Source organism: Aotus nancymaae, unplaced genomic scaffold, assembly GCF_030222135.1.
Source record: "Aotus nancymaae isolate 86718 unplaced genomic scaffold, 86718_ANA_hifiasm-v0.15.2.pri h1tg000018l, whole genome shotgun sequence".
Taxonomy (NCBI): Eukaryota; Metazoa; Chordata; class Mammalia; order Primates; family Aotidae; genus Aotus; species Aotus nancymaae.
Window position 1 is genome coordinate 3,415,605 of NW_026988430.1, and position 13,442 is coordinate 3,429,046.

Genomic DNA, 13,442 nt, shown 5'->3' on the forward strand with positions numbered 1-13,442 from the left:
TTTTTAGTAGAGACGGGGTTTCGCCATGTCAGCCAGGCTGGTCTTGGGTCCTGACCTCAAATAATCTGCCTGCCTCAACCTCCCAAAATGTTGGGATTACAGGCGTGAGCCACCACACCCAGCCAAGTCCAGGAGTTTGAGACCAGCCTGAACCCTGTCTCTTAAAAATAAAAATTTTAGGCCAGGCATGGTAGTTCACACCTGTAATCCCAATACTTTGGGAGGCTGAGATGGGTGGATCACAAGGTCAGGAGATTGAGATCATCCTGGGTAACATGGTGAAACTCCATCTCCACTAAAAACACAAAAAATTAGCCAGGTGTGGTGGTGGGTGCCTGTAGTCCCAGCTACTCAGGAGGCTGAGGTGGGAGAATTGCTTAAACCCGGGAGGCAATTTGCAGTGAGGTTGCAGTGAGGCAAGATCATGCCACTGCACTCCAGCCTAGGCGACAGACTGAGACTCCATCTTAAAAAAAAAATAAAAATAAATGTTTAAAAACACAGAAAAATATAGAACTGTGTTGACCTAAGAAATTAGCATACCACTTTGCCAATAAGATTCTGGGTTGTTTAATAACTAGGCATGGATTTTTCTCTTCTGATTTCCCAGGTTAATGGGGATTAGATATTTCCAAGTGAAATTTCCAATGCACTACATAAACATACAAGAAGAATATATCCAAAGATGTTAATAGTTCTCTCTAGGTGCTAAAAATATATTCCTTATCTGCATTTTCAAATTTTTTACAATAATCATGTGTTGGCTTTGTAAATTTTTATTTTTTTTTTGGGACAGTCTCACTCTGTTGCCCAGGCTGGAGTGCAATGGCACAATCTCAGCTCACTGCAATCTCTGCCTCCCAGGTACAAGTAATTCTCCTGCCTCAGTCTCCAAAGCAGCTGGGAATACAGGTGCTCGCCATCATGCTCAGCCAATTTTTGTATTTTTGTAGAGAAGAGTTTCACCATGTTGGTCAGGCTGGTCTTGAACTCTTGACCTCAGGTGATCCACCTGCCTTGGCCTCCCAAAGCACTGGGATTACAGGGGTGAGCCACCACCGCTTTGTAAATTTTAAAAAGCAGTAAAATTTTATAAATTGGAAAAAAAAAAAACTTTGCCCTACTTAACCCAAACCATTAGCAATTTCCTCCAACAAGCAAGATAGAGAGAGAGACACTAGTATGTTTGAGTTCAAAATGCCTAAGCACATTGTCTAAAAGAATAGACTTTCAACTTTTTTTTTTTTTTTTTTTGAGACGGAGTTTCGATCTTGATACCCAGGCTGGAGTGCAATGGCGCGATCTCGGCTCACCGCAACCTCCGCCTCCTGGGTTCAGGCAATTCTCCTGCCTCAGCCTCCTGAGTAGCTGGGATTACAGACACGCGCCACCGTGCCCAGCTAATTTTTTGTATTAGTAGAGACGGGGTTTCACCATGTTGACCAGATGGTCTCGATCTCTTGACCTCGTGATCCACCCGCCTCGGGACTTTCAACTTTTTAAGTCAGCAGACTGTGGAGTAAAAGATTCAGTCAACCTCCACCATACCAAATTTAATGGATGGAATATTTGCTCAATTAACAATGCAGACTTGACAAGTAAACAATGAGAAATTCCAGAAACAAACTATTATTTCCAGATTTCTAAGGTACATTATGGGAGACCAGCCAGCTGACCACCTCCTAGGTGCATGCCACGGCACCAAACTAGAACGTGGCTCTGACAGAAGGCTCAGCCTCCTCTCTACCCTCACTTTCTCACATTAGCCTCCAAATTACCACAGGTTTAGGTGCCCTGCGAGCCCCTGCTGTTTCACACCTTCTCTGTCTTTGCTTATGCCGTTACTTCTATTTGGAACACTCTCTTCCCACTCTGTCCAGTTAACTTTTCCAGGAAGCCTTCTGAATTCACTTTCCGCTCTCCTCACCCCAACCCATGCCTCTGCCAGGACTGGACCAAGAGCCTCTCTCTGCGCTTCCACAGTATCCAATACACACCTCCCTCATGGTGCCCACCACAATACAGTCAATCCTCATTAGTCATGGATTTTGCATTTGTGAATTCACTTACTCGCTAAAACTTACTTGTAACCCTAAAATCACTACTCATGATGTTTTCACAGTCATTCTTAGACATGCACAGAGCAGCAAAAAATTTGAGTCACCCGATGTGCGTGTTCCTAGCTGAGGTCAACAAAAGCAACTCTCTGCCTTCTTGTTTCAGGTCATATAAACAAGTGTCCTTTTCGTGGCCTATTTGGTATCACACTGTTGACATTTTTGTTGGTGATTTTGTGGTCTAAAATGGCCCTTACACCACTGTGCTTGGGGAGTGTGCTAAAGTGCTGTCTAGTATTCCTAAGTGCAAGAAAGCTGTGATGTGGCCAGGCGCGGTGGCTCACGACTGTAATCCTAGCACTTTGGGAGGCCGAGGTGCATGGATCACCTGAGGTCAGGAGTTCAAGACCAGCCTGGCCATCAGGGTGAAACCCCATCTTAAAAAAAAAAAGAAAGAAAGCTGTGATGTGTTTTATGAGGAAAAACCTCATTAGATAAACCTCATTCAGGTATGAGTTACACTGCTGCTAGGCAGTGAGCACAATGTTAATGAATCAACAATATATATTAAATAAGGTGTCTTTAAACAGAAACACACATAAAACAAGGTTATTTAACTGGCCAGGCATGGTGCCTCACACCTGTAATCCCAGCAATTTGGGAGGTTGAGGTGGGCAGATCACTTGAGGTCCGGAGTTCGAGACCTGCCTGGGCAACACAGAGATACCCTGGCTCTACTAAAAATAAAAAAATTAGCAGTGAGTGGTGGCTTGCGCCTGTAGTTCCAGCTATTCGGGAGGCTAAGGCACAGGAATCGCTTGAGTGTGGGAGGCAGAGCTTGCAGTGGGCAGAGATCATACCACTGCACTCCACCCTGGGCGATGGAGGGAGACTCTGTCTCAAAAAAAAAAAAAAAACCCAAAAAACTACAACAAACAAGGTTATATACTGATGAGTTGATTAAAATGCTGTATCCAGAGGTCTGAAGGAACATAACTCTGTATTTCCCTTAGGAGCAACGATCCAGTACTCACTAATGCAGTGTTTGCGGTGAATTTTACAGAATTCATAGAACATAACCACCACAAATAACAAGAATCAACTGTATACTGTATTCTATTTATGTAACCATTTCTTCCACTAGAACAGAAGTTGGCCAACTATGCCCACAGGCCAAATTCAATCCGCCATCTGTCTTTGTAAATAAAGTTTTAATGGAACACAGTCACACTCATTCATTTACATATTGTCTATAGCTACTTTGGTGCTACAACAGTAAAGGTGAGTGGTGGCAACAGAGAACACATGGCCTATAAAGAAATTTACTATCTGGCCTTTCATAGAAAAAGTTTGGTGACCTACACACTAGACTCTACACAATCAGAGAAAATAACAATAGCGTATTTATCTTTACAATCCTAGCACAAAACTAGCACAACAGAACAGGTAAACTTCAGTCTGCTTAAGCAATGAACCCAGAACACAGTCTTCTAATCCAAAAACTCAGGGGCGACTGCATTAAATTCTCCAGACCTAAGTAAGTCCTGAAAAAAGAAACTATACAAAGAAAGAAAATAGATAATGATATGTAACAGAAGGAAGAAGAGCAAAAGGAGAGAGATCAAGGTAAACAAAATCATTTATTGGGTGAAATAAGATAGCAGAAAAAGGAAAACAGACAAACATGTATTACCTTCTATTTGGATAACAGAGATTAGGAGCTACCATGGTACAGTCCAGACTGAACCACAAAACGTTCAGAGAGGCCAAGGAGAAGGAAGGGTTGACAAGAGCTTGGCCAAATAGACAATGGCATTTCTCTTGTCTAAAGACATATTTTCTACAAACAGCACCAAGCATGTTGTAGGTATAGTCACAGTGTGTTGGAGAAAATGCTGGGAATGGTAAAGCAAATCATTCCAGGAGAGGAGAACTCTCTAAAGTTTCAGCGACAAACACCTATTGGCCACATGCAGTGGCAAAGCCTGAGGTGGGACACTGCTTGAGCCTAGGAGTTTGAGACCATCCTGGGCAACCTAACAAGACCTTGTCTCTACATATTTGGCTGAGAATAATGGATGGAATAGGCATAAAAAAGCATGGGCAAAAAAACAGGCACAGGCAAAAAAATAGGCATGGGCATAAAAAAGGTAGGAACCTAATTATGTAGGTTCCTATCACTATGTGACTGAGGAAATTTTGCTCCTAACTCCATATGTAAAGAATATGAGCTGGCCATGGTGGCTCATGCCTGTAATCCCAACACTCTGGGAGGCCAAGGTGGGTTGATCACTTGAGGTCAGGAGTTTAAGACCAGCCTGGCCAAAATGCTGAAATCTCGTCTCTACTAAAAATACAAAAATTACCCGGGCGTGGTGGTGTGTGCCTGTAGTCCCAGTCACTTGGGAGGCTGAGGCAGGAGAACTGCTTGAACCCACAAGGTAAAGGTTTCAGTGAACCAAGATCACACCTCTGCATTCCAGCCTGGGTGACAGAGCGAGACTCCATCACAGAACAAGACAAGACAAAACAAAACAAAAGTCTATCAGTCTCTCATCTATCCACCACTCCCAATCTCATCTGCTCACTCTTCCCCAGCAGACAGACATGTATTACATTCTATTCAAGATGCTAATAGAGCAATCAGATCTAAAAAATCCTCAGCAGTTCTATCAGAGACCCTTGCTTTTCCGTGTGAAAATGATTTCTGATGCAATTTAATATCCTTAATTAACTCCCTAACTGTCAGCAACAACCCATTTGACAAGCAGTACCCTGTTTCAAAAGGGAGATGAAGAAGAGCAGAAGATGTAGCCACTAAAGAAAGAATGCCCAGAACCCTGGCAACACTGATTTGGAGTGGCCTGGCTGGCAGGTGGGAGAGTTCAAATGTGAATGTTAATAGGATGCTACTTGCAGTTGAGGTTGGCAGTCCCTCCCCAGGCTGGATGTTCAACCCAAACCACATCTCAAGACTAAAAACCAACAACCCGCAAGCTAACCTCCTGCAACCAATGAGAGAGAGACAAAGAGAGAGAGAGAGAGGAGAGAGAGAAAGGAGAGAAGGGTGGGAGGGGAAGGGGAGAGAGAGATCCAAAGCATATTCTTAGCAGAAGACAAACTAGTTGGGATGTTACCCTTGTTACTAACAACCACCTGAAGCCAAACGTTCTGTTTACTCATGGATCTAAATTTAAGTAGTCTGTGCTTGATATTCTCTAGGAGTTGTCAAAGGAACAATTCCAATTAAGGCTAATCACCCAGTTCTGCTATAATGTTCATTTTGAAAATGAGAATTTGTTTCATTGCCATAAATATATAAAGGAACGACTGCAGCATAACACAAACTTTGTCTTTGCTTATGTGTGATTTTGTTTACAAGAAACACCAGGTGAACACACAGAACTGCATCCAGCTGAATCAAGCTGCACAGGAATATACAAAACATACACATGCACACACACCAAACATCTCCCAGCTACCTCAGTTCACCACATGATCATGTGTTATGAGCCACACCTATTCACAGCTGCTGTTACAACCGCCCAGCAAATGTTTTTGAAATGGAGTTTCATTCTTGTTGTCCAGGCTAAAGTACAATGGTGTGATCTTAGCTCACTGCAACTTCAGTCTCCTGGGTGCATACAATTCTCCTGTCTCAGCCTCCTGAGTAGCTGGGATTACAGGCATGTGCCACCACACTTGACTAATTTTTGGTGTTTTTAGTAGAGACAGGGTTTCACTATATTGGTCAGGCTGGTCTCAAACTCTGTACCTCAGGTGATCCACCCACCTCAGCTTCCCGAAGTGCTGGGATGACAGTTGTGAGCCACTGCAGCTGGCCTCTGTCCATCAAATTTTAAGTAACCCTCTTTCTACCACTTGACAATAACTCACAAGCTGTAACCCTTTCAAAGTCTACTCCCACAAGTCAACTTCACGTCTTCTTCAAAGTGAAGTGCTATATTTAATGTAGTATTTACATACTTCTTAACCATTTCATATGTATAAAATTGTACAACAGTTTTAAATTAGGTTCCTATCTTTTTTACTATGTCACTGAGGAAGTTTTTTGAGGGTGGTACTACTAACTCCATGTTCTCCACAAGCCCTGTGGTTTTTACTGGCATGATTTGGCATAGCACAGTAATTTTTAGAAATGTATATACTGCATTATAGCAGGACTAATTTATGTTCAACTGATAATTTTAAAAAGTAAGTTGCAGATTGTTATATATAGTACTATCCCATTTTTTTGTTAAAAATGTATTTTAGCCAAGCTTGGTGGCTAACGCCTATAATACCAACATTTTGGGAGGCAAAGGCCAAAGGATCGCTTGAGCCTAAAATTTGAGACCAGCCTGAGCAGCATAAGGATATCTCATCTCTACAAAACATTTTTTAAAAACTGGCCAGGTATGGTGGCGCATACTTCCAGTTCTAGCTACTCGAGAGACTGAGGCAGGAGGATCACTTGAGCCCAGGAAATCAAGGCTGAAGTGAGCCGTGACCATGCCGCTGCACTCCTGCCTGGACAACAGAGAGAAATCCTGTCTCTCAAAACTATTTTTTTAATGCGTTTCAGGTTTTTATAGGTATGTGCATACATGTATACACTCATAAATGTTTGGAAAAAGGTCTGGAAGGACATCAATCAGTTAACAGTGATTTCTCTGAAGGAAAGAATACAAGTGACTGCCACTGTAAACTACATATACTTTTATTTATTTTTTTGGAGACGAAGTCTCACTCTGTTGCCCGGCTGGCAGGATCTTGGCTCACGACAACCTCCGCCTCCCGGGTTCAAGTGATTTTCTTGCCTCAGCCTCCTGAGGACCTGGGATTACAGGCAGACACCACCATGCCCAGCTGATTTTTGTATTTTCAGTAGAGACAAGGTTTCACCATGTTGGCCAGGCTGGTCTCAAACTCCTGACCTCAGGTGATCCGCCCGCCTCAGCCTCCCAAAGTGCTGAGATTATAGGCGTGAGCCACAGCACCCAACCTAAGCTAAATATACATTTCTGTTTAATTTAGAGACAATGAATTGGTATTAGTTATGCAACTTAAAAAGTTCCCTTTAAAATGAAATGAATTTGTTGCAGTACTAGAAGTATTCAAAAGAGTGATCATGCAACAAATCCAATTATATCATCCCTCTGCTTAAAATCCTTAGTACCTATATGATTAATGTTTGATGTAATGGATATTCTGAATACCCTGATTTGATCATTACACATTCTATGCATGTACCAAAATATGTAGCCCACAAATATGTACAATTATTACATATCATATCAATTTTAAACATGACCAACACAACTCTGAAAAAATAAAAAGCCCTCAATACCTGACAGCCAAACTTCAAAATATTTATGAAGGACCTGGCCCCTGCTACCTTCTGTAGCCTCATCCCTCACTGCTCTTCCCTTCATTTGTGTATCAGCTAGGATTTATTTAGAATCTTCCATATGCAAACACTGGAGACAAAGAAGTGAACACACTAGATGTGACTCTACTCTCATAGAGCCTTCAATCTAGCAAGGGAAAGAGCTTCACAAAACTACACTTAGAAGCACTTAACTAGAAATATGGTATTACAAAGGAGAAAGAGCCAGTCTCTGGGATCAGGAAACCTTCCTTGAAAACATGACATTTAGGCTGAGACCTGAAGGGTAAGAAAGTAAGTGACTGATAAAGGCAGAAATACTAGTGAAAGGTAAGTGCCTTGTGGGCAGAGAAATGTACAACAGCCAGGAGCCAGAAAAGAGCTTGGACCCCTTCAAGGAAGAAGCCAGTGTGGCTGGAACACAGTAACAAAGGAAGGAAGAAAAGTCTGAAAAGTATAAAATTGGAAGTAGCAGGAGCGAGATCATGAGGGGCCCAGTGGACTATGTCAAAGATTTTAGAACTGATTATAAGAGCGAACAGAAATAACTGACCACTTTCAAGGGAGTAGCATGATCAGAAATGGGTATTTAGAAGTTCATTCATTTGGGTTACTGTCTAAAAACAAAGGCCAGAAGAGGACTAGGAATAAATCTGAAAAGACCATTAGGGACTTCTTTCTTTTTTTTTTTTTTTTAATGGGGTTTCACTATGTTGGTCAGGCTGGTCTTGAACTCCCGATCTCAGATGATCCGCCTCCCTTGGCCTCCCAGAGTGCTAGGATTACAGGCGTGAGCCACCATGCCCAGCCGGGACTTCTTTCAATAGTATATGGATAACTGAAAGGGTGATAGCTTCAACTATGATGGCAGCTATGAGAAAGGAGAGAAGTGGATGGCTTCAACAGTATCCACCTCCTAATACCAAGTGGTACTGACTGGATGTGGGAACAGAGGAAGGAAATGTGTCAGGCATGACTCAAGGTGCTCACAGGAGAACTTCTCACACTTGAGTCTCCAGCCATATTGAACTACTCGCAGTTCCCGATGCCACCATGCCTCATCCAAGTTTTCATGCCTCTGTGTAGAAATGCCTTTACATCATCTTTAAGCTGCAAAATGCGGCCTAGCCCCAGCCTTCCCTAACCATGACTGGACTGGGTGTTCCAACTGCATGCTCCCTCAGCCTCTTATGCTCTCATGCTCGCCTTTATCACAGTACTTAGCACACTGAACTATAACGACATCTGTCTTTCTCACATGACCAAATGCTCTTTGAGGTTAAAAATCATTTTTGGTTATTATAACTTCATTGAATCCTCAACGCTTACTTCTTATCACTGTGTGTGTTCCAAGGAACAGAGAAAGCAAGCTGAGTTCTTAGGACCTACTGTGAGAAAAAAAAAGAATATAGAAAGCTAACTTGGGCCTGAGAAAGCAGGTAAAAATGGCAGTGTGGTTTCCTGGCTAGATAAATGAAGAGTTATGAAACTGCAGATTTCTTTTCTTTTTTTTTTTTTTAAACGGAGTCTTGCTTCTTCGCCCAGGCTGGAGTGCAGTGGGATGATCTTGGCTCACTGCAAACTCTGCCTCCCGGTTCAAGCAATTCTCCTGCCTCAGCTTCCTGAGTAGCTGGGATTACAGGCACAAGGCACAATGCCTAGCTAATTTTTTTGTATTTTTAGTAGAGATGGGGTTTCACCATGTTGTCCAGGCTGGACTTGAACTCCTGACCTCAAGGATCTGCCCACCTCAGCTTTCCAAAGTGCTGGGATTACAGGTGTGAGCCACCGTGCCCAGCCAGAAACTGTAGATTTCTTCCACAAGTGCTCGTAGCCTAAAATGAACAGACCAAACTCAAAGATATTAATTTAAAAAAATTAAGGGAAATAGTTACCCAAGGATGTTGTACAAGCTAAAAATATACAAGTAGCTTCATTAATAGTTTAGAAAACAAATTACCACATTGTATTCTACACAAGTATTTAAAATTTTTACTAAAAATATATTCATATATTATTTGAATAATTAGAAATAAGATGGTGAGAAGCGGTGGCTCACACCTGTAATCCCAGCACTTTGTGAGGCCAAGAGGGGCAGATCACCAGGTCAGGAGTTCAGGACCAATCTGGCCAACATCTTGAAACCCTGTCTCTACTAAAAATAAAAAAAATAAGCCGGTATGGTGGTGTGTGCCTGTAATCCCAGCTACTCAGGAAGCTGAGGCGGGAGAATCACGTGAACCCAGGAGGCAGAGGTTGCAGTGAGCCCAGATTGTGCCACCGCACTCCAGCTTTGGCGACAGTGCGAGACTCCATCTCAAAAAAAAATAAATAAGTAAATAAAATGGGACAGACATGCTACCTGATGCCTGTAATCCCAGATCTTTGGGAGGCCCAGGTGAGAAGACTGCCTGAGGCCAGGAGTTTGAGATCAACCTGGGCAACAGGGCAAATCTCCATCTCTACAAAAAATTAGGTGGGTGTGGTGGTGTGTAGCTGTAGTCATAGCAACTCAGGTGGCTGAGGCAGGAAGTTCACTAGAAATCAGGAGTTTGATGACATCACCGCACTCCAGCCTGAGCAAGAGTGAACTCTGTTTTTTTTTTTTGTATTTATATACATATATATATATATATATTTTTTTTTTTTAAGACAGGGTCTCACTCATCACTCAGGTTGGAGTGCAATGGTGTAGTCTTGACCTGTTGGGCTCATTCTTGACTTTTTTTTTTTTTTTCTGAGACAGGGTCTTGCTCTGACACCTAGGCTAGATCATGGCTCACTACAGCCTTTAACTCCTGGACTCAAGCAATCCTCCCACCTCAGACTCTTGAGTAGCTAGGACTACAGGCCTGCACCACCATGCCCTGCTAATTTTTGAAAAATTTTTTTTGTAGAGCCAGAAGCCTTGCTTTGTTGCCTAGGCTGGTACTGAATTCCTGGGTTCAAGCGATCCTCCTGCCTCAGCCTCCCAAAGTGCTAGGATTACAGATGGAGCCACCACACTGGACCTCGACTCTTTCTTCTCCCTGAGCTCCCCATGTTCAACTAAGTCTTTTGGAAGCAAGTTCCAAGTATGACCGACCCTTCAACATCTAGCCCTAGCTTACAACACCCACTGGGTGAATTTTACCCTTAAGGCACAATGAACCAGCCACTGCAGTTTTCCAACTACTGTGCTCTCTGTCTCCCCCTAGCCTTAAGCCTTTGCATATGTTATTTCCTTTGCCTGGGAATCGCTTTACCACTTTCCTTTCCCTTCTCTAGCTAACTCCTGCTTGTTATTTACACTTCAATTGACCAATGACTGCTTTGATCCCACGGTTATGTGCTCTCATATATTTGGTGGGTACCCCAAAACAAAATTAATTACACTATATTCTAATTGCCTGTTCAGTCTCTTGCGTCCTCCACTAGAATGCACTGAGACAGCAAGAGATCTTGTTCACTATAACTTTAGTGACTGGCACACTGTCAATTATTACTCACTGAGTAAATGCAGAGGAGAAATCTTCTAAACAAGCCTGTGATTTTCTACTGGCATTTCTCCTGGCTTAAAGGAAAAAGTCCCAGCCCAAGAGTTATAAGAGGATATTCCACAGAAAGCTGATTGCAAATCAGACTAACCAACCTGTCCATGCTACTTAAGTTCATTCTTGGAATATAAGGTCAACCAAGAGGAAGAAATAAGTACAAAATCTCACATAGAGTCCTAAAGCATCATGTTGATGACGTCGAACAAAAAGCAGCAAAAAAAAAAAAAAAAAATTCAAATCCTTTTACTAAATTCTGCAGTGACACACAGTGGTAAGAGAGGGAAGCGCGTAAGAAAGATGAAGTGGAGGTGAGAAGGGAAAGGAGCATCAGGAGCCTCAAGTGCTTTGTCTTCCTTGCAGTCAGTGGGAAGGCTCCGTGCCTCACAGCTGGATGAACCAGGGCACCCAGGCTTACTGAGCTAGTTTGGCTCACTGCATCACTCTCAGAAACTTACATCATTGGGACTCAGGCTCCCCAGCCCATTCTCTTGCTCAGAATCCTTCCCAGACTCAGTGCCCTGGGAAGACCGTGGATGCGATGGATGAATCCAGATCTCCAGGCGAGTGGTGTCATCTCCAACATGCCGGAAAGTAGACTTCTTTCCTTTCCGCCATTGGTCAGAGTTCAGCTCAAACTCCTCGTGTTGCTTCTTTTCCATCTGTTCTGCCTATGTAACATACAAACATATAAGCTCACGGCCAGGCACAGTGGCTCACGACTGTCATCCCAGCACTTTGAGAGGCCAAGGCAAGTGGATCACTTGAGGTCAGGAGTTCGAGACCAGCCTGACCCACATAGTAACCTTGTCTCCACTAAAAATACAAAATTAGCTGGGTGTGGTGGCGCACACCTGTAATCCCCACTACCCTGGAGGCTGAGGCATGAGAATCGCTTAAACCCAGGAGGCAGAGGTTGCAGTGAGCTGAGATCGCACCACTACATTCCAGCCTGGGCAACAAGAGTGAAACTCTGTCTCAAACAAACAACAACAAAAAAAACACATAAGCTCAGACTCTCCTAAGATTCAGCTTATAAAGAAAAAAGCCTCACCTCATCTGTGTTTGTTGCCTAAGCACAATAAAAAGACTGTACCACAGTCCCACAATAGCACAGTGTCAACTGCTTTGTCTCATTAAAGTTAATAATTCTGCAGACTGAATGCGGCAGAACATGTACATCCAAGGGCCCCCTGAAAGCTCTCCGGAAGATCATAGTTTTGTTCTGCATAGGGGCTGACTGATTACCCATCAGCACAGCCTGACAGGACCATTTAAGGACACTATCAGTCATTCCCTGAGGACACACACTCAGCAATAATTGCACCTTGGAAAAACCTCCTTGGCTATGATACTGCCATTGCACAAAGCTAGGACACAAAGACACTAAGGGAAATGCACTACTCTAGGAAGGAATGGTTCTGCCGGCATCCCCACTTACCTTTCGCTTGGTCTCTTCAAACAAGCTCATGAGACTCTCCTTGGCAGTCAGGATAGGGTTGCTGGCAGCTAAACTGCGCATATAGTAATATACAGCATCAAGCTTCCTCCTCTGTGGAAAGAGGCCAGAGACATTCAGTCAACCAATTCTTTTCCTAACTCCAGCATGAGGCAGCTGACTCAGGAAACCCTACTATCTCTCCCAGCCTGTCTCCCAAGCTGAGAGGAATTCCAACAACAAAATCAGAAATACCATCCATGGGAGAAGCCCTTGCAATTACATCACCGATCTCTTCTTACACAGTGTATCGTATATGCAGAGGTGCTCCAAGAACCAAGTACTCATAAGGAGAGAAAGGAATAAACAGTCTCTTAAAATATAAACAGAAATTACATCTTGTTCTTAGAGAAAGCATGATATTCAACTCACTTATATTTCCTTCTTATCAGAGTCAGTATGGTATAAGGAAATCATGAAATTACAAGCCAGATAGACCTGGGTCCAAATACTGGCTTATCCAGGAGTTGACTTGATTATATTATTATTACATTATTACGTAATAATCTTCCTCAGCTCCCATATCCTCAACATTACAATGGGAGAAATAGTTCCCAGTGGAGGAGTATCCTCAGGTTTACAAAGTGTTGTCCACTATCTCACACTTAATTGTATTGAATCAATGATGTTGCCATTGTTATTGATAATTTTTAATAATAATCAGTAGCTGAACATTTTATGGATATTATTCAATAAATTCAGCAAATATATTTATAAGCAATTAATAGGGAAAAGAAGAAGTAAAGAAAAAGGAAGTAGGTCAGAAAGAAGGAAATAGGAAACCATTGAAACAAAGGTGGAAAGAATATCCAAAAGGCTTTTCCACTTTTTCTCCAACTTCATGTTCATTTTCACTGTTTTCCATAACTGTCTCAAAATACATTTAAAATACTAGCTTCTCTCTCTGGCCAGTACCTATTCATTCTTCAAAACTCCTATCTTATATTCATCTAGCATGACTAAAG

At 42.6% G+C, this 13,442-nt stretch overlaps 1 protein-coding gene across 4 annotated transcripts in view; it reads right to left on the minus strand.

The window, feature by feature from the left end:
• Positions 1-13,442, minus strand: part of SMG6 (SMG6 nonsense mediated mRNA decay factor) — a 235,588-nt gene that overhangs the window by 201,627 nt on the left and 20,519 nt on the right. For all 4 annotated transcript variants that reach the window (XM_012448335.2, XM_012448334.3, XM_012448331.2 and 1 more), the window contains 2 exons: positions 12,421-12,531; positions 11,438-11,650 (listed from right to left, as the gene is read on the minus strand). In XM_012448335.2, coding sequence (XP_012303758.2) covers positions 11,438-11,650; positions 12,421-12,531 — 324 coding nt within the window. The remainder of the gene's footprint in view (positions 1-11,437; positions 11,651-12,420; positions 12,532-13,442) is intronic.